The sequence below is a fragment of the Ctenocephalides felis genome, unplaced genomic scaffold (genome assembly GCF_003426905.1).
Source record: "Ctenocephalides felis isolate EL2017-DRISC unplaced genomic scaffold, ASM342690v1 CF-g0.4_SCAFFOLD_00845, whole genome shotgun sequence".
Taxonomy (NCBI): domain Eukaryota; kingdom Metazoa; phylum Arthropoda; class Insecta; order Siphonaptera; family Pulicidae; genus Ctenocephalides; species Ctenocephalides felis.
Genome location: NW_020536999.1, coordinates 5,358,823 through 5,380,798, shown reverse-complemented (window position 1 = coordinate 5,380,798; position 21,976 = coordinate 5,358,823). Strand labels below are relative to the sequence as shown.

Below are 21,976 nucleotides of genomic sequence, written 5' to 3'. Positions count from 1 at the left end.
TTAAATTTTATCAGAGAATTGACTTCCTAATTATCAATTTGCATAAATTTGTAATATTTATGTTTTAAAGCTTACCTTGCAATTTAAGTATCGACTTAGAGCAAAACATTTGTCGACCACAAATTTCATCTCGTAACTGCTTGGCGGTATTAAATCGGGGTCACCCATGTATTTCATATTGCGAGCGTATTCTTTAACCTAAAAATAAATAAATAAATAAATAAATATATATATATATATATATATATATAATATATTACTATTTTTATTATTTTACCTGTGCATAATTCAAAACAAAATGGGAACCCGTGGAATGAATACTATTAAAACTCGTTCCCTCAAAAGACGTCGTCGGATCACACGTAAAAGTCTCGGAATCTTTCAACTGTTGATTTATTCTCAATTTCAATTCACTGTAGTCTATCTGCAAATAGAAATTGAAAGTAAATATTACAAAATAATTGAGATAAAATATTTAAATTGTATTTATTTATTTCTTACGTTAAAAATTTGGCACAAATACTGCGAAGACACTTCTAAATATCCAGGAATTTTCTTTCCCTCGGCGATGGAGTGCTCCAAATCAGAAGACTCGGTCATGTCGAGCATGTATTTTATATAATTCATAAAACCTAAGAAAAATATAAATTGTGAATTATATTTAATATATTGATTATGTAATAAAATAATTAATTCTTTGTCTAAAAACCTGTTTTACGTAGCTTCAATGTGTGTTCCAAAATTGCGACTTGTTGTTTTGATTTGTTGATACATTCTTGCATGTGTTTTAAAAGTTTCGCAATCTGGATAAATAAAATATAATTATACAGATTAACACTATAGCAATGAGAAAAATGATAAACTAGGTGTAAGTGGCATGAGAATAAGTTTAATTCGTTCACTAACCGCGCTCATATTTCGAAGCAATATAAATTCACATGTAAAAACATTGAAATGTCTAATATTTTATCAAATAGGTCGTCAGTAGAGTTCCTTTTGATACTTTTAAAATTTTCCTTGTCAGAAGAATTCTTTTAGATCTTTATTACATTTTGCTCGTCAGTAGAGTCATTTTAAATATTTTCAGTAGAGTCCTTTTTAATATTTTATTAATTTGATGGTCGGTCGAGTACTTTTGAATCTATTACATTTTGCATTAAATAGAAAAGGGACTCTACTGACGAGCAAACTGAAATACAAGACATTTTATTATAAGGGAACTCTACTGACGAGCAAAATGTGAGATAAATATTTGAAAAAGGACTCTACTGTCGAGCAAAATTAAATAGAAGACGGTAAATAGAAAAGGGACTCTACTGACATACAAGACATTTTATAAAAAAAGGAATTTTACTGACAAGCAAAAGATTTGTAAAGGGACTCTACTGACGAGCAAACTGAAATACAAGACATTGTATAAAAATATAATGAGCAAAATATAAGAAAATATTTGAAAAGGGACTCTACTGCTGAGCAAAATATAGGAAAAAATTGGAAAAGGGACTCTACTGATGAGCAAACTGAAATACGAGACATTTTATAAAAAGGAACTCTACTAACGAGCAAAATATTTGAAAAAGGACTCTATGACGAGCAAACTAAAATAAAACTCAAAATAGAAAATGGACTCTACTGACGAGCAAACTGTAAATGTAGATTTAATGAAACAAAAATCTACTAATAAAATTCTGGAAGTATTAAAAATTGTTATCATAAATCGATAAACTTTGACTATAGGTAGATGAACAGAATGCATGAGAGATGATGAAAGACATTTTTTTAGTTTTTGCCAAATATCTTTAAATTTTGTTGCGACGTGTATATATAATTATATATCGTTAAAAACCTTGTAAAATTCTATATGACATATGCGTAAAATAATTGCACGTTGTTATGATAAAAGTTGTTAGTATAAATCTTCAAACTTGCACAATAACTTTCCAGGTTTATTAAGAATAAACCGCAAGAGAGATGAAAGACATTTTTGTTGGTTTGTCAAAATATCTTTAAATTTTGTTAAAACATGTATATATTATTATTCATTATTTAAAAGCTAATAAAATTCTAAATACTATAATTTCAAAATAATTATACATTGCATAATAATTTTTTTTACTATAAATCGATAAACTTTGACAAAAACAACTTTCAATTAATACTATAAATAGACTGCATTAAATATGGACATTTTTTTAGTTTATGCAAAATATCTTTAAATTTTGTTAAAAAATGTATATGTTATTATATATAGTTGAAAAGCTAATAAAATTTGCAATAATATGGATATAAAATAACTGTACATTGCTATCTGCTATCGACCTTACTGACGAACTAACTGTATATGTAGATTTATCTATTATTTACCTCTAATATGTTTGTTTTCCGGAACATGCTCTTGTATTTGAATTCGGGGCCTTCCAACTGCAATACTCTTTGTCTGATGGCATCGGCAATTCTAAAAAAAAAATTTAGAAAAATAAAATAGTGTCAAGCAAACTATTTGTCCGACAAAATAATTATAAATGTGTTACCTCAAATTTTCATTAAAACTTTGGTTGAATTTAGGGCTTCCCGATCTATTACCAGGCGTTGGTGATTCAGGTGAAGGCTCTGTTAAGGCTATTTCGATTTCGAAGAGAATCTTTGGTAATGGTTGGCGTGAAAAAACCTAAAGAAACATTAATATTTAAACATTAATAAATTTACTTTCTTATTATTATATATAGTGGTACTCCGACATACGAGTGTTTCGAGATACGAGTCGCCAAAGGAGCGATTTGATAATTTATTAATCTACTCGTCGAGACCTTTCAAACGATACCCCACATGCCATAAAAACAGAATATTAACTTTTTGAAGTAAAACTTCTTTAGACTCGTTTAATAGAAATTCATTTAAAGTGTAATTTTTTTAGACAAATTGTATAGTTAATTTTCGTAAACGCTATAAAAGTTTTCCAACGCACACATTTAAAAAAATGACATTTTAATCTTGTTTTTGATAAAAAATATGGTAATATGACGTTTTTATTACAATATACTTATTTTTCTTATGAAAATCGTTTTCTACTCGTCGAGACCTTTCAAACGATACCCCACATGCCATAAAAACAGAATATTAACTTTTTGAAGTAAAACTTCTTTAGACTCGTTTAATAGAAATTAATATGAAAAGTGTCGTCAGTTGCAACAATGATTTTGCTAACAACCAAACTTCCCTAAAATAGCATTTAAGTAATAATATAATCAATCATTTTCACATATTATTATAACTACTTTATCTTAATCATTTTTATAAATATTTTTTCATTGTAACTTTATCACTATACAAAAACTACACGAAGCCATGTTGAAAAATCATGCAAATTAACTTTTCAAATCCGGGGGCATGTTCGCGTCTTACAAATTTTATTAGTTACTAACATAGAAATATTTTGGCTGTTTTATGATAAGATTTTAAAGACAGTCGTTTAAATTTTTAGGATCACTTTCGTAATTTTTTTCTGCGAAAGTCTATTTTCCTTTTCCTCGTCATTAATAGTAATAGTCATTTATTTTTAGTTTGCTCGTCAGTAGAGTTCCTTTTGTATATTTTACTCATCTTATTAATTTGTTTGTTTGTAGAATTTTTTTCCCTTTAAATCTACATACAGTTTGCTCGTCAGTAGTGTCCTCTTTTTGTATTTTTAGATAACTAGTCAAAAAAATCTTAGAAATTTTAGCTTCTAAATTTTTGGGACTGTACTGACGAGCAAAATGTAATAAAATATTAAAAAGGACTCTACTGACGAGCAAACTGATAAAATATTAAAAGGGACTCTACTGACAAGCAAAATGTTTTTTTTATATGTTTTAATGACAAAATGTTAAAATATGAAACAAGACTCTACTGACGAGAAAAATGTAAAAATACCGAAAAGGACTCTACTGACGAGCAAAATTTAAAATAAATAATTAAAAGGGAACTACTGACGAGCAAACTGATTAAACACTGACGACAAAAATGTAAAAATACCGAAAAGGACTCTACTGACGAGCAAACTAATAAAATATTAAAAAGGACTCTACTGACAAGCAAGCTGATAAAGCATTAAAAAGGACTCTACTGACAAGCAAACTGATAAAATATTAAAAAGGACTCTACTGACAAGCAAACTGATAAAGCATTAAAAAGGACTCTACTGACAAGCAAACTGAAACAAAAGACATTTTATAAAAAATGAACTTTACTGACAGCAAACTGATAAAATGCAAAAGGGACTCTACTGACAAACAAACTTATAGAATATTAAAAAGGACTGTACTGATGACCAAACTGATAAAATATTAAAAGGGACTCTACTGACGAGGAAATTGATAAAATGTTAAAAAGGACTCTACTGACGAGCAAAATATAAAAATATCAAAAAGGACTCTACTCACAAACAAATAGATAAAATATTTAAAAAGACTCTACTGACGAGCAAAATGTAAAAATACCGAAAGGGACTCTACTGACGAACAAACTGATGAAATATTAATAAGGACTTTACTGGAGAACAAAATATAAAAGTATCCATTAATGACGAGTAACCTGATTTAAATTTAAATATGAAAATGTAAATATGTAAAAAATTGCTTCGAGATACGAGCGCGGTTACGGAACGAATTAAACTCGTAAGTCGGGGTACCACTATATATTGATTTAATTTATTATTTCTTTATAAATTCTTACCTTTGCAACTCTGTATAAGAGTGAAGCATTTTTGGACACAACAAGATCTAGCCTTTCGATTCTTGCTAAAATTTGTTGAAATGTTTGAGTGTACGCTAAAATATTATCCATTATAAAAGCTTTGCATTGATGGTTTAATTCCACAGCGTCGCTGAAAATAGAAAAATAAATAAATACATATATATATATATATATATATATATATATATATAATTATAATTTATATTTACATTTGTGGAGGGTTACATCTGTCGTATCGCCAAGGTTGAATAAAACTTAACCACATCTCGACAATCAAAATGAAGTTGTGATCCATCGGCCAGCGGTTTAACATTTGTTTCAGAAATAGATAAAATTTATCCTGCAAATAAAAAATAATTAAAATATATATATATATATATATATATATATATATATATAATTATTTATTATTACCTGAAATATTTTCCACGTCGAATTTTTCAACTGAGCAAAACTTTGATTAGGATCATAACGCACACTCATTGCAAACGCGTGCACCTGCTTCACAACTATTCGAATTAATTTTATATAATCGTTACTAGGTAAAATATTCTGAAACAAAATGAACCTTACTGTAATATAAAACATTAACATGAATCAATGCCTAATAAAATAATACTTACGTTATTATTTTCTGTTACTATATAACCGGAAATATTTTTGGTCTCAAAAGCAATATCACTGCATAACCAGATATCGGTGAAGACTGTCAGGACTGTTTCTGTTCTCCAAAAGGTTTGGCTATAGTTGAACATGTTATTGTCGATATCAGTAGATGAAGGAGATTCTATGAAGTTTTCTGATAGTTTTATCAGACGTGGAGTTTGGGGCGTCCTGGGAAAAATAAAATAATATATATATATATATATATATATATATTATCACAATACACTCCATATATTATAAAAATCGTTTTCTACTCTTCGAGACCTTTCAAACGATACCCCACATGCCATAAAAACAGAATATTAACTTTTTGAAGTAAAACTTCTTTAGACTCGTTTAATAGAAATTCATTTAAAGTGTAATTTTTTTAGACAAATTGTATAGTTAATTTTAGTAAACGCTATAAAAGTTTTCCAACTCACACATTTGAAAAAAATGACATTTTAATCTTGTTTTTGATAAAAATATGGTAATATATATAACTTTTTTATTACAATACACTCATTTTGTCATGAAATTCGTTTTCTACTCGTCGAGACCTTTCAAGCGATACCCCACATGCCATAAAAATAGTATATTAACTTTTTGAAGTAAAACTTCTTTAGACTCGTTTAATAGAAATTCATTTAAAGTGTATATTTTTTAGACAAATTCGATAGTTAATTTTAGTATTCGCTACGAAAGCTTCACACCTCACATTTAAAAAAAAAAAACAATATTCTGATCTTGTTTTCGATAAAATATGATAATATATATGACGTTTTTATTACAATATACTTATTTTGTCTTTAAAAATCGTTTTCTACTCGTCGAGACCTTTTAAACGATACCCCACATGCCATAAAAACAAAATATTAAGTTTTTGAAGTAAAACTTTTTTAGACTTGTTTAATAGAAATTCATTTAAAGTGTATATTCTTTAGACAAAACATGTAGTTAATGTTAGTATTAGCTACGAAAGCTTCACACTTCACACATTTAAAAAAAAAACAACATTCTGATCTTGTTTTCGATAAAATATGGTAATATATATGACGTTTTTATTACAATATACAATATACTTATTTATTCTTTAAAAATCGTTTTCTACCCGTCGAGACCTTTTAAACGATACCCCACATGCCATAAAAACAGAAAATTAACTTTTTGAAGTAAAACTTCTTTAGATTCGTTTAATAGAATTTATTTAAAGTGTAATTTTTTTAGACAAATTGTATAGTTAATTTTAGTAAACGCTATAAAAGTTTTCCAAATCACGCATTTAAAAAAAAATGACATTTTAATCTTGTTTTTGATAAAAATATGGTAATATATATGACTTTTTTATTACAAGATACTCATTTTTTTTATAAAAATCATTTTCTGCTCGTCGAGACCTTTCAAACAATACCCCACATGCCATAAAAACAGTATATTAACTTTTTGAAGTAAAACTTCTTTAGACTCGTTTAATAGAAATTCATTTATAGTGTATATTCTTTGGACAAAGCACATAGTTAATGTTAGTATTCGCTACGAAAGCTTGTTACCTCACACATTTAAAAAAAAAACAACATTCTGATCTTGTTTTCGATAAAATATGATAATATATATAACGTTTTTATTACAATATACTTAATTTTCTTATGAAAAACATTTTCTATTCATCGAGACCTTTCAAACGAAACCCCACATGCTATTAAAACAGAATATTAACTTTTTGAAGTAAAACTTCTTTAGACTCGTTTAATAGAAATTCATTAAAAGTGTATATTTTTTGGACAAATCACATAGTTACTGTTAGATTCGCTACAAAAGAAAAATATCGTGCACGTTTTAGACAATATTAGGAAAAAAATTAACAACTGTTATATAACATATACATATATATATATAATTATAATTTTATAAAAATCGTTTTCTACTCGTTGAGACCTTTCAAACGACACCCAACAAGCCATAAAACACACCTTAAAATTTTTTGAAGTAAAACTTCTTTAGACTTATTATCAATTTTCTTGTAAATAACTGATTTTTACATATAAATATAATTAAAATTAACAGAAAAAAAATAAAAAACATGAAAATTACAAGTCTGCTCTAACAGATGGCGCAAGAATTTGCTTTATAATATACGAAACTTTTTAATCGAATCGCGGACTATGTTAGAGTTAATATTAAGACTTGAAACTTTCAGAGAACTTTTTTGTATCAATTTGGAAGCGTTTGAGACCTTGGGAGCAAAGAAATTCAAAAGAACCACCCTTGATATATATATATATATATATATATATATATATATAAATTTTCTTTTACCTTGGTACAACGACAGGAGACATTTTGCTGCGGTCCTTAAGCATAGTCAAGTCTGGTAAAATTGTGGAGTCCCCATCGCATCTTAAAAAGTGCTGTAAATAATCACAGCACAAGGCTCTATAAACCGAGAACGATTCTTGGTTGCAAGGTAAATCCACACATTGCATTTCGTTGCATAAATGTAGAGCAAAGTTAAAAATGTAGTAGTCGAAGGAATCTGGAGGAAAAAGGTATAAAATTAGATACGAGAGGAATAAATTAATTTATTATTGATGATGGGAGACTTACTTAAAACTAAAACAAGTCCTTTAGCGTTGAATGTTAGCGTTTCTTTATAAAAATTAGATAAATTGTTGCCGGCCGACAGTTTGTTCCTTAAAAGTTGCTGCAAAATATTAACAATAATTAGATAAAGGGTTCACATGAGATATTTCATTTATACTTACAGGCAAATACGATATCGGTAGCAAGAACTTTATATTATCATCCAACAATCTGTAACACAACCGTAAAAACGGTCCCAAGGGCGAAAAGAAATCATGCAAAAGATCGAATTCCTGGAACAAACAAACGTAAGTAAAGTGAAGCTAGGTAACTATAAAATCAATCTTATTTATTATCCTTACGCTTGACGATTGTGTGATAACACGCAAGCCCCATCCTTGTCCACCTCTTGAATTGAAAATAGAGTCTACAAGTTGTGGAAAAATATTCTGCAAATCACGTGGGTGGTAGGAATTGATCATTGCGTTTAACCTGTGGCAACGGAACTGGATTGGTGTGGAAAGTACTCCACATAGCTCGGCCTAGAAAGGTAAAAAAACAGATATTAATAACTGTGATAATAGTAATAAACTAGTGGGGCAAATTGCTGGAACTTCCCTGAAGCAAAATAAAATAGTGGAGGAGTATAAAGTGTTTTGTAATAGATTATTATAAATACTGTAATATTATATACTAACTAATATGATCTCAAGAATTATATTCACAGAATTACAAAGTTAAAACTATGTATTTTATGTAAACAGGAAGTTTTTGACTAGTATTATTTTAGTTAAATGAATACTTACTGCTACACAGTCAGGACCACTTGGAGAAATCATTTTAACACTAAATTAAATAATAAAATATATTATATCACACTAAATTAAGTTAAACTTCTTCACATTTATGATAAACACAGCATTAGTTTAGTGTTTACATTCCGAGTTATTTGTAAACATTAAATATAAAAATATTTATAATTTTGAGGTTAGAACACTTTTAAACATGTTAATGTCAGAGTGTTAAAACGTTGTTAACAGCGCCGCTCGTGAGTATTTTTGGAACTAATTGTAAACATATATATATGTATATAATAATATAATAACAATATATATATAATGTTTATCATAACTTATACATGAATTTTCTTGTATATAAATAAATACTAAGTAATTTGTGTAAATGAAATACTTGCAAAAATGCTATAAAAATAATTTTTGAAAAGTAGCCATTTTGAATTTTGCGCGACAAACGATACCGTGTGCACGTTAAAAAAACTTTCATTTAGCCTGATTTAGCCTTTTATGTGCAAATTTATACAAAAAACAACAGACATTTATATTAAAAACATAAACCCGAATACAAATTCATTATTTATTTTGTATTATTACAAATAATTATTAATAAAAGTAGCCATTTTGAATTTAGCGTTACAAACGATACCGTGTGCGCGTTAAAAAAACTTTTCTTTAGCCTGTTTTAGACTTTAATATATATATTTAAACAAAAAACAAAACGCATTTATATTAAAACCATAATCCCAAATACAAATTCATTATTTAATTAATATTATTACAAATATTTTTTTTTTATCCTTTATATCGATATATCCTTATCCCTCTACCGATATTTTCCTGCGCTCTAGTTCTTCTCCAAAAATGACAGCATTGACAATTTGCTTTTAGCTGTTTATGATTTAGTTGTAAATATTACTGTTATTCGGGCTTTTTTCATAAATTAGAATATATTAGTGTAATTCTGTTAGTTAGACTTAAGTGCAAAAAGTAAAAACATGGATTTCCTAGACTCAGAAGCCGAAGAAAGCGAGGTATGAAAAATTTAGAACGCATTCTTGGAATTTTTTTGCTTTTATGGCTAAATAGATAAAGGATACATGTTGTAAATGATTTTTAGAGCTTGATTTGTTTATGGGGGCACTCAGGTGTTGTGTGCACCTTGATTTTGTACCCTGGAGTGCTAAAATGCTTACCAAAACATTTTTGTTTTGCATACTATTTTTGTGTATTTACAACATTTTACTATAATTATGCTTGTTTTTTATCTTTTAGCAAGAAGACGAGTTAGATAACAATGAGAGGAAAAAGTTGAAAAAGCTGAAAGCTATGGATAGCGATGAGGAAGATGAAGAAGGTTAAAATCTTTATTATTATTGTTTTCGCTTAAATATCTCCTTCAGGTGAATCTAAAACCTTGAGAGAGTTTTGTACTAACTATCTGCTACAACTAAATAGCTTTTCATATGTATTTACAAATATTCTGGCAAAAAGTTTATACTTAAAATGAGGTTAAGTCAAACTTGTTCGTAGAATTCATTTATTGTAGGCATTTGGCTTAAATAACTCATACAGGTGAATCTGAATCCGTGAGACAATCTTGTACTAACTATTTCTTACAATCAAATAGCTTTTTATATATATTTAGAAATGTTTTGATGAAAAGTTTATACTCAAATGAGGTTAAGTCAAACTTGTTTAAAGAATTGAATTATTATAAGTATTCGGCTTAAATATTCCTGTTTGGTGAATCTAAATCCTTGAAGACGGTCATGTACTTGTTATTATATAAAACTAAATCCATTTTTATCTCTATTCACAAATATTTAGAGAAAATGATAATGGTTCAAATGTGAGGTTAAATCAGACTTCGAATCGAATTAGTGAGATTGTTTTTACATAATTGGCTTAATTATCTTTTTCCATGAATTTCAGATGAATCAGAGACTTTCCAGTTAGTTTTTTATGTGATATTGACCTTCTGATGATTAATTTCTTAAAATTGAATGTTTGTTTTATATATATTTACAAATATTTACTTATAAGTACTTGTAATATGAGGTTGAGTCAGATTTGTTTTGGAATCGAATTAGTGATATCTTCACATATTTGATTTAAATGTCTTGTGGTTATTGTACAAATAACTGCTTGAGAATAAATTAAATTCACAAATGCTTTATATACAAATATTGCTGACTAAGTAGATTTTTTATATTATGAGCGAGATAAAAATTGTGTGAATTCAAGAATAATGGATTTTATGATGAAATTTTTGTTATATTTGTCTTGATTATAATTACAGAGATGAATTTGTTATCGACATTCATTATGATCTACATAATTCATTATGATCTACATAGAATATTTATTTACTAGAAAGTCTTCTAGCTTAGAATATTAATGTTTAATTTTCAATTATGAGTTCTATATGTTGTTCATCATTAGTTTTTATAGTTTCAATAGTTACGTATAGTAATTACTAAAATTACTGTAGTACCATTTGATATATGGATTTTGGACATTTCTTTTCACTTTTTGGAATACTTAGGAAATTTTGCACCGGCTAGTTGAATTTATTTACATCAGTAAAAACTAGATAAAATTTACTAATATCTTGTAAAAACTATTACCTTCACTTGGATATCGAAATTTTGAGTAATTTATAGTTGAAATGCGGTTTTTAGTATTTTGATAATTTGCTATATAAGGATTTAGGAGATTTTTTTACATTTCTTTGAATAACTTTCAATTTTCTTCTTAGACATTTTAATTCATTTACATCAGTAAAAACTAGATGAAATTTACTAAAATGTAGTAAAAACTGTTTTATACACTTGGATAATAAAATCTGGAATAATTCATAGTTGAAATGCGGGCTTAAGCATTTTCATAATTTGCCATATATGGATTTAGGACATTTTTTTACATTTCTTCAAATAACTTTTAATTTTCTTCCCGGACATTTTAATTTAGTTACATTAGTAAAAACTACATAAAATTTACCAAAATTTAGTAAAAACTGTTTTATACACTTGGATATCAAAATTTTGAATAATTCGTAGTTGAAATGCGGACTTTAGTATCATAAGCATTATATGGATTTAGGACAAATTTTTGTATTTCTTCAAGTAACTTTTAATTTTTATTTTGGATGTTAAAATTTGTTTGCATGAATAAAAACTAGATGAAATTTACTAAAATCTAGTAAAAACTTTTATATACACTCTTGTAAAAATTTTACAATTATATATAAATTTATATATTCATTTATATATAAATCTATGACCGCTTTATTAATATTTGCTATTAACCTATTATATATAACATACTCCGTACAATATCTTTGTACCTCTTACAAACTTTACATTCTACTGTTTACACGCTACATTTTACTCTTATGTATTATCTATTGTCTCTACCTATCTATTGTCTTTTCCGGGAATTGAACCCGGGACCTCAATTAATACTAAGGTGGCGCAACGATACGCGATAAAAGACGAGTATCGTAGCGTTACGGTGGTCTAGTGGTTAAGGTCGTCTCCTGCCACGCAGAGGGCTCGGGTTCGATTCTCGTTAGAGTTGTAAGATAAGAAATAATATTGGGCGTATTATGTACATAGGGTTGTAGGCGTACTATGTGGTTAGTTAAGGGGGTTGTTCTTTTTTTTTACAAAAAATGCAAGGTATTTGTTTTTGTTTTTCTTGAAATGTATTTATCCTAGAGACATGCGTTTTTTTTTAAACAAAAATTACAAAATCATAGATTATTTTCTTTTTTTTTTCGCTGTCATTTTATAACCAGGGGGCATTGAAAAAAGTCAATTTGAGAAAAACGTATTTAAAGTTTTCAATATAATGTACTAAATACACCATTTAATTTAATGTACTAAATACACCATGGTGTTCAAAGATGCTGGCACAATAAAAAGGTCATGTGCATGAGGTATTATAATGAAAAAGAGAGCAGCTGGCATAAAATAGCTCCGGAGCGATGAAAAAAACGATTTCAGAGGAACATACATATAGAGATATATATATCTATAACTTCGTCAAAAAAATAGATATTGAGATGATTTTTTTTTTAAATAATTATAAGGTTTTTAGCTTTCATAATATCAAAAAATCTCAAAATCGAAAAAAAATAAATAAAAACCGAACAACCCCCTTAAAAGGCGTACATAGAATTCAAGGTTTAGGCATACGTGAATATGCCTATATGGGTATCTTATAAGAAATACATGTTATATGATAATCGTTAGCAGAATTTTGATACGGGTGCTATATACAATGCATTTTTATCCTTGTAACAAATCTTTAAATATTATTCTATTATCTCAACATTTAATTTTTGCAGCCGCGAGTACAAGTTTTGCAGTTTATTAAATAATTTAAATTCAAAATACGTATTGTTGAGCTAAGAAAACAAAAATAAATTTTGCTTAAAAATACAATTTATATTTTTTTACCAATATAAAATTCTTTACCAATATACATGTGCAGGGTTGTCCCAGAACTCAACCAACATGTTCGTATTTATGTACTGAATGAATTATGAACCTTACGCCCACTCTTTTTTCTACCAGATGATGAGGAACGTTTACGTGAAGAATTGAAAGACTTAATCGATGATGCCCCCATCGAGGAGGACAGTGAAGGCGAAGACAGTGACGCTTCGGCGGGTTCCAAAAAACGTAAAAAGTCCGATGACGATGACGAACTTGACGATCGTTTGGAGGATGAAGATTACGACCTGATTGAAGAAAACTTGGGCGTCAAAGTCGAAAGGGTAAGGGAAAATAATAATCACATGTTTACATATATATATATATATATATATATATATATATATATTTAATATTTTTGTTTTTTCAGAAACGATTTAAACGTCTGAAACGTATCCAAAATGAAGAAAGTGGTTCCGAGGATGAGGAGCACGATCCTAATGTTGATAGAGAACAAATTGCAGACCAGTTGTTTGTTGGTGGATCTGATGAGGTAATTTATATTATATATATTTTTTCAGAAATATTTTGAAAGAGGTGTTATAAGATACTACACTATTTTTTTTCAACACTTGTACTATTTATAGTGCAAAATATTTAATTGTGGCATCTTTTAACGTATAATTGTTTTATTCTGCTTGCAAACTCTCAGCATGATGTTGGACCATTGGTGAGAATATAAATTAGATTATAATATTAATTTTATAAAGTATAATATATGTGTATATTAGGGTGGTTCTTATTATGGACATTTTCGAATTTCCTTGCTCCTAAGGGCTCAAATGGTTCCAAATTGATAAAAAACAAATCTCTGAAAATTTTAGCTCTTAATATTGTCTTTTAGATAGAGCGCAATTCAATCAAAGTTTTCAAAAATTTTTCAAACCGAGCGTCGAATTTTCACTAAAAAATGACACAAATTTTCACTTTTAATTCATTTCTCACTAAGTTATACCTAAACAATTTTTTTGTAATTTTCAAAAAAAAATTCCTTACTATTTCCATACGAAGTTTGATTGAATTGCGCACTATCTAAAAGTTAATATTAAGAACTAAAACTTTGAGAGAATTGTTTTTCATCAATTTGGAACCATTTGAGCCCTTGGGAGCACGGAAACTCGAAAATGTCCATATTAAGGACCACCCTAGTTTATATACTAGCTGGCCCGACAAACGTTGTTTTATCATAGAAGGTATTTTTAGAAAATTAACTAAATATTAGGATTGGACCTATGGGGGTTAGAACAAATGTGCTTTACCCTATTTTAGTGTTTTCCACATCAACAGATGATGGCTGTGCTCAAATTCACCTTTTTTTTATTTTTAAAAAATGATTCTTTTATAATAATACACGTACTTTAAACGTTTAATTTTTTTATTATATTAATTTTGAGAAAACATTTGTGATTTAGTTGAAAATGTGTTTTATTTGCGTATATTTTGTTCTCATTCCATTTAGTCAATTTAATCAGGCTTATCTTTTCTATATTATATATTTATATAAATCTTATCTGGAATTGAACCTAAGGGTAAATTTACGTGCTACCGTTGGTGGCGACATCTATGATATGCGGAAACCATAAAATTTATACTTGTTTATCTAGGGGTGGACAAATTTATAAAAAAATAACATTATTGTAGACAAAATTCAGAATGATTGGGTTACTAAAATGACTATTGTAAAATAGGAGATTGGTGAAGAAGGGTGCAAATTTAGGGTTCTCTATTCTAAAGAAATACAATTTTTTTTTTGTACATATAATTATTCTTTTTGAACTTTGTTTTTGTAGAAAATTTCAGTTTTGTCATAATAATTTCAAAAAAATTCAATGAAATGAGAAGTATATATCGAATTACGGCAGAAGGGTGACAATTAAGGATTGTACGTATTTTTTAATTCTATATCATTACAGTAAAATAATTTAAAAAAATTAAAAAAAAGTTGGGGTTTTACTATTTATGAACATTGTTTTCGTAGAAAAATTTCAGCTTTGTCATAATAATCTCAAAAAAAATTAATGAAATGGGAAGTATATACAGGATTGCGGTAGGAGGGTGAAAATTTAGAGTGGTACGTATTTTCGAATTATATATTATTACAGTAAAATGGTTCTAAGAATTTAAAAAAAGTATTTTTTATTTGTATATTCTTTAGCTCTTGTCAAACATTCTTTTTGAAGCTTTCAGCTTTTTTTGAAGCGATCAGCTTTTTTCATAATAATCTTTGAAAAAAATCAATGGAAATAAACTGAAAGTATTTAAAATTAATCAGTTATCAAGTGGTTGAAACAGGGTTGGATTACTAAAGTGACTAATTCAAAATATGGGATTGTAAAAGAAGGGTCAAAATTTAGGGCTGTATGTCATTTTCAATTCTGTATGATGAAAAATAAAATAAGGAAAATTATTTGAAAATTGAAATCTAGAAAATGTAGGGGGTAGGCAGCACTTAGCAAAAACAGTTTTTTCTTTAAAAAAGGTATCAAGCTTTTCTGTAGGTACAAGAAAATTTATAATTTATATTTAGCTAAAAACATTCATAAAAATAAGGGTTTGTGGTCGAAGGGTGAAAATTTAGGTGTATGCATTTTTTAATTGGTCCAAAAAATAAATATCATGCTTTTTTACCTTTAGGAGGAAGAAAGACATTCAGAAAGATCCCATCGTGTCGTCGAACCAGAACATTACGATTCAGAAGCATCCGAAGGAGAATATTCTGACGCCGACGATTTTATTGTTGATGATGATGGACGTCCCATCACCGAAAAGAAAAAGAAACGGAGACACATATTCACAGATGCGTAAGATAAAAAACAACCTTTTACATTTCATACCTTTTACTACTATTTATAATTAAAACTTATATTTTTTTCTCTAGTTCTCTCCAAGAAGGTCAAGACATCTTCGGCGTCGATTTCGATTACGAGGAGTTTGAAAAAATGGATGAAGATGAGTATGAAGACGAGGAAGAAGATGAGGACTATGATGACACCGAAACAGGTGAACGTGTCCGAAGGCCTAAGAAAACGCCTAAGAAAAAACCTGCCAAGAGCATTTTTGAAATTTACGAACCGAGCGAACTTAAACGGGGACATTTCACTGATTTCGACAACGAGGTAATGATTATAAAAATAATAATAGAAATATTTAATATATAATGGTGTGTTAAATTATATATATATATATATATATATATATATGTATGTATATATACTAGTTGACCCGGCGAACCTTGTTTTGTTAAGTAAGGTATATTCTAAATAATTTCTAGAGAATCAAAAATATTAATACTTAAAGTGTATTAGGATGTGTTGTTTGAGGTATTATAAAAACAATAAACCCCATTAGTTTGCCTATATTTTGTCAATACAATCAAACTGCAAGTTTTATACACTTTATATAGAAAACGTGGTATAATTAATTAAATCCAAGTCTTTTTTGGTTTTTCGACATATTGATTACGTTTCAAGTCTTTCAGATTCTTTTTGGATTCTGGATTTTGTGTATAATTGTAAATAATACTACTGAGCTTATACAAAATTTTCAAATTTCTCCGAGGAGAGATAGAAAATAAATTATATGAAAAGTCAGACATTTTTTTACATATTATTGAATACCATGAAAAGTTTGTTCTGGGTACTCTTTTTGAATTAGGTTAAGAGAAATTCGATAAAATTTGCTATAAATTTGCAAAAATAGTTTTATTTGCTCCAATATAAAATTTTGAATAAAACGCGTTTGAATTTGCAATTATATAGCGACTAGAATGTTCAATATATGAAGAGACAGTTTTCTACATTTTGCCAAATAATATGAAAAGTTAGTTTTGGGAAATCTTTTCTAATTTAGCTTAGTAGATACTAGATAAAATTTACTCTAATTCATTACTAATAGTTTTATATGGTCCAATAGAAAATTTTGAATAAAACGAGTTTCAAATCGCAATTATATATTATGCATTAATGAAATTAAGTATTTTTTCTTTGACCTGCTTTTTGAAAAGTTTCAAGTAACATTCGATGAATTAAAGTAAATTTAATGAAAAGTATATATGTAAGGCAGGGCGAGGCAAAAAGGTTCAATTTGACTTTGAGCAAATATAAACTATATTGTAAAAACCAAAACAATTATATCACAACAAATAACACATTTCAAACGAACGATTATTTGACTACGTTCAGTAAAACTGTCAGCTACTTTATCATTGTAGAAATGTGCTTTTTTGCTGTCTTTCAAACAGTCACAGTCACCTTTAGTGTCTTATTTTAATTTCAAAGGTATTTTACAAAATAATTACATTTTTAACTAATGCTAAAAAACTACCAACGGAAAAAAATACTTTTATTATGGATTTTTAAAGATTACCGTTTATCTCCCTATAGCAAAGTCATGAGAATCAAGGTTATAGCTGGTTATACATCTTTTACCCTCTACTTTCAAATATTCTTGTTGAACAATGCTTAACTTTACTGGTTTTTGACACATCGGTGGTGGACCTTTTTAACCTCGAATATTCATATATTACTATCTATTCTTGGATAAATTCTGGGAAATTATAACTGGGAAAATGTTATTCGACAAAATGTCGCTTTGATCGATACCAAATTTAGGTTCTGAATTTAAATGACATAAATAAAAAATAATATAACCTAGAAAATGTTTTATAAATACCAATGAGTATATAATTATACAAATGAGATCTTTTAGAGCACCGTGTTTGAGAAAAATATGCTAAAAAGTGTATTTTGATATTAACATTTCAAAAAAGTTGATATTTTGAGTTTCTAGTAACACTTGCGATCCGTTTAATAACGTTTTTGTGTATAAATAAAACTACAAACAAAGCTACTTACTACAATTTAATCATAATTATTAATATTCACGTACAACATTCTATTAAACGTAATTGAACATCTGTCGAAAACGTTTGACATTTGACGTATTAGCCACCGTTCATTGTTTTATTTAAATTACGCTTCTACAAAAATGTTCAAATTAAAAATGCAAAGTTTCTACGCGATTTTGAAATAAAATCTCACCTTTCCGACAACCTACTGATCAGCACGAATTTTTCAAGACTAAGACTGGCCAAATCGGTTTAGCCGTTTTCGAGTTTTACCGAATCATTTGATCGGGAGCTCAATTTTTATATATAAGATATATTTTTCAATTTTAGATTCGTAATACGGATATCCCAGAACGTATGCAATTGCGTGAAGTCCCTATTACGAGTGTTCCCGAAGGTTCTAATGAATTAGAAGAAGAAGCCGAATGGATTTACAAACAAGCCTTTTGCAAACCCTATATTTCTACACAAGACTCCATGTCTTCAGATCACAGAGACAGGCCCAGAAAACCGCCTTCGACGATTGCTAAAATAAAACAAGCCTTGGACTTTTTGCGAAACCAATTGCTGGAAGTTCCATTCATCGCATTTTATAGAAAGGAATACGTGCAACCTGAATTGAACATTAACGATTTGTGGAAGGTTTATAAATTTGATGCAAAGGTAATAATTGATAATTAAATTTTTATGTTAACTAATAAATATGTTATATTAATTTTTAAAAAAATGTGGTTGTTAGTGGTGCCAATTGAAGACACGGAAAGAGAATTTATTAGTTTTGTTTGAAAATATGAGGAATTATCAACTAGATAAACTGATGGAAAATCCTGATGCGCCGATTCCTGATAATGTGCGAGTTATGAAGGACGATGATATATACAGGTATTTATTATCTTAATATATATATATATACTAGCTGACCCGATAGATGTTGTCCTGTACCCATGTCAACAATTCAAAAGTTCCAATTATTTTTAATAACCTATACTAATATTTACCAATTCGTTAAAAATTATTATGTTTTTTACACTACAGTTTATACCGAAATGAATATACATCCATATGGGTGATCTTAAATGTACAACTGCTTTAAATAAAATGATGAGTCTCAGAGCCCACACTTAACTCTTTAATTTTACTGTGAAATTCAAATCAGCCACGTAAAACCATGAAACAAACAAATATTGAAATATGTTAAATAAAATTGTATATTACAAATATACACTACAATTTATTGAACAAATTTATTTCCATTGCTAATGGATATCCAATATTTTTAGTTATACCTGTGTATTTGAAGGTGTATAAATAAATGATTTTTTGTTTATTCAGGACTAAAACATCGATTTTCCAAATTTATTACACAAAAATTCATAGTCTGTGTTTGTGCAGACATATAAGATATACGTATTGGAAATTGCAGTTTTTTAAACAGTATAACGAGTTCAGAAAGAATTTATATATAGTATCCGTGGTAAAGGTACAATATCACCTTGGATTTTTTCACTCAAAATAATTACTTCAATAATGTTGCCCATAATTTTTATAATCTCGTACTATATATTAATTGTTTACAGTAATATTAATATCTAAATTACATTTTTCTTACTAATATTTCAATATACATTATTACTTAAGTGAATTAGTTGGTCAAATCCTGTTCATATGTGCACTATTCCATCTACGATCAACTAATTTTTTGCAGTAAATGGAGAGGAAATAAAGGTGTAACCTGTGAATTTTTTTACTGTGCTCCAATTTGCATGATATTTTGGAATCTTTTGAGCCAAGTTAATTGTAGATAAAATATGATTAGATTTCTCATAAATAAAAAAAAATATTTTCACTTTTGAACTTGAGAGTAAGATGAACCTAATTCCAAAATTTCATGCAAATTGGAACACAGTAAAAAAAATCAGGCCCAAAACGCTCCATTGACTTCAGTAAATATTCTGTATCCAATGCCAAACAAATGAAAATCTAAATAATTTTTTGAATAAGTAAATTTTTTTGAACTGCATTAGTTGAAAAAAAAAATCTGTCAAATTGAATTTATAATTACATCTGCGAAACATATACATAATTTTTGGCACATCTTAGCTGCTTTTCGGAAATAATAATATAGGTATCAATGAAATAAATCAAATTAATATTATAAATTTATTCATAAACAATATTTTTATCATTTGAACTATCTATACACATATATAAATACAGTATTTAAATTTTAATTTCAAAATTTACAAATTCATGATATTTTTATTGATATGATTTATGTTTTAGACTAGATAATAATAAATTCTTACAAACGTTTTTTTTGAATGTAGCAATATCTAATAATGAAAAAAATACAGTACAGATTTATAAAATAAATTAAATAATTCTGATGATTCGGATAATTCTTGTGAAATTAATCAAATTTTTGTCATTTATTTTAAAAATCAATTATAAAACGTTGCTATAACAATTAAAATATATAATAAATTTTTTTCAATACCACAATTTTGATTTTTGGTAGTAAAAATAAATATTGCTACATACCAAATGATTATTACATTAACATGATATTAAAGTTACATTCGTTCATAATCATGAACAATATTATATTCTAATATTGTCTAGGCTCATACATGAATTGAAATATCTGGCAGGTGACAGTTCTCATTTGTCAAAATATTTTCAATGTCAAACAATGACATGTTGTTTTTTGCAATTTTTACCATTATATCATTTGCATACTTAAAATTTCCCTTAACAAACTGCAGAAAGATTTATCAAAATCAGAATAATCGTTTAAGAGGTGTATCTCGCCTTACACCCGTACAGAAGAATTTTATATATATATATATATATATATATATATATATATATATATATGTATTTGTATAATATGTACACTAGATGGCCCGGCGAACTTAGTTTTACCATGTGTAAGGTATTAAACAATTTTTAGAGAATCCAAAAAATATTAATTTATTGTTAGTATGTAAGAATGTGTGTGGGGAAGGGTATAGTGAGATAGTATGTGTATTTATTTTTTATCTGATCTTTAAAAAAATTCCAAACATTTTTAAAAAGAAAATAACTTACAATTTTTTCATGTAACTAAAAATACACGTGAGATATGATCAAGGGGAAGGCGGAGTTTAAAAATTCTTAAAAAGTCGATCACGTAGATGAAATTGGTGTTTGTGATGTTGATTTTTGGACGTAACATTTTAATAATTCCAACTCTTTTTTAATTTCAGATTAAAATCAGTTCAGACGACTGAGGAATTGAAAGATGTACACACACACTTTTTGCTTTACTATTCACACGAAGTACCGGCTATGCAGGAAATTGCAAAGGCTAAGGAAAAACAAAAGTGAGTAATATTTAAGTAACAATAACGATAATTTGTTGCTTGTAAACAGAGTTCTTGATATTACTCTTGCTTTAACCCTTTCGACTCGGATGCCTCCGGCGGCATGGTCATTTTACTGTTGCGCTCGGATGCCGTCGCTCCGGCGGCATGACACGTTTTACCGTTCCACTCGGATGCCGCCGCTCCGGCGGCAAATCGTGTCGTTGCGAACTAAACTTACAACATGTGATTTTTTGTCATATTTCTGAAATTAATTCACTATTAAGTTCATTTCCGAAAATCCGATACAAAAAAAAAATTCCGAGTTGAGAGATATGTATAGCACTATAATATACCGAGCGCAGCGCACCGTCGAGCAGTCGGACTCCCGAGTGGAAAGTGTTAATACATATTTATTTTTTCAAATTCATAGTCGATTCATATTTCATAAATATTTTTTCGAAACAGAATTTTAAACATAACATAATGTTTTATATTTTGGAATTTTCTTCATATTTTTTATTTTTTTAG

General features: G+C 28.0%; 2 protein-coding genes across 2 annotated transcripts in view; one reads left to right on the top strand and one right to left on the bottom strand.

Moving 5' to 3' along the window:
- Positions 1-57: 57 nt before the first annotated feature.
- LOC113370764 (sphingomyelin phosphodiesterase 4-like) lies at positions 58-8,940 on the bottom strand. Its single transcript, XM_026611457.1, has 15 exons — positions 8,766-8,940; positions 8,322-8,501; positions 8,142-8,252; positions 7,984-8,080; positions 7,696-7,912; positions 5,358-5,568; positions 5,149-5,286; positions 4,944-5,074; positions 4,714-4,864; positions 2,532-2,668; positions 2,365-2,455; positions 710-803; positions 502-632; positions 278-424; positions 58-198 (listed from the first exon to the last, which is right to left on the bottom strand). Exons 1-15 carry the CDS (start codon positions 8,796-8,798, stop codon positions 58-60), a joined length of 2,010 nt encoding a protein of 669 aa, XP_026467242.1. The 5' UTR covers positions 8,799-8,940.
- Positions 8,941-9,632: 692 nt separating this feature from the next.
- Positions 9,633-21,976, top strand: part of LOC113373731 (transcription elongation factor SPT6) — a 34,740-nt gene continuing 22,396 nt past the window's right edge. The window contains 9 exon segments of the mRNA XM_026614009.1: positions 9,633-9,787; positions 10,029-10,110; positions 13,337-13,539; positions 13,626-13,748; positions 15,890-16,056; positions 16,134-16,371; positions 18,432-18,764; positions 18,841-18,983; positions 21,350-21,466. Of these exon segments, the coding sequence (XP_026469794.1) occupies positions 9,752-9,787; positions 10,029-10,110; positions 13,337-13,539; positions 13,626-13,748; positions 15,890-16,056; positions 16,134-16,371; positions 18,432-18,764; positions 18,841-18,983; positions 21,350-21,466 (1,442 nt within the window). The 5' untranslated portion in view covers positions 9,633-9,751.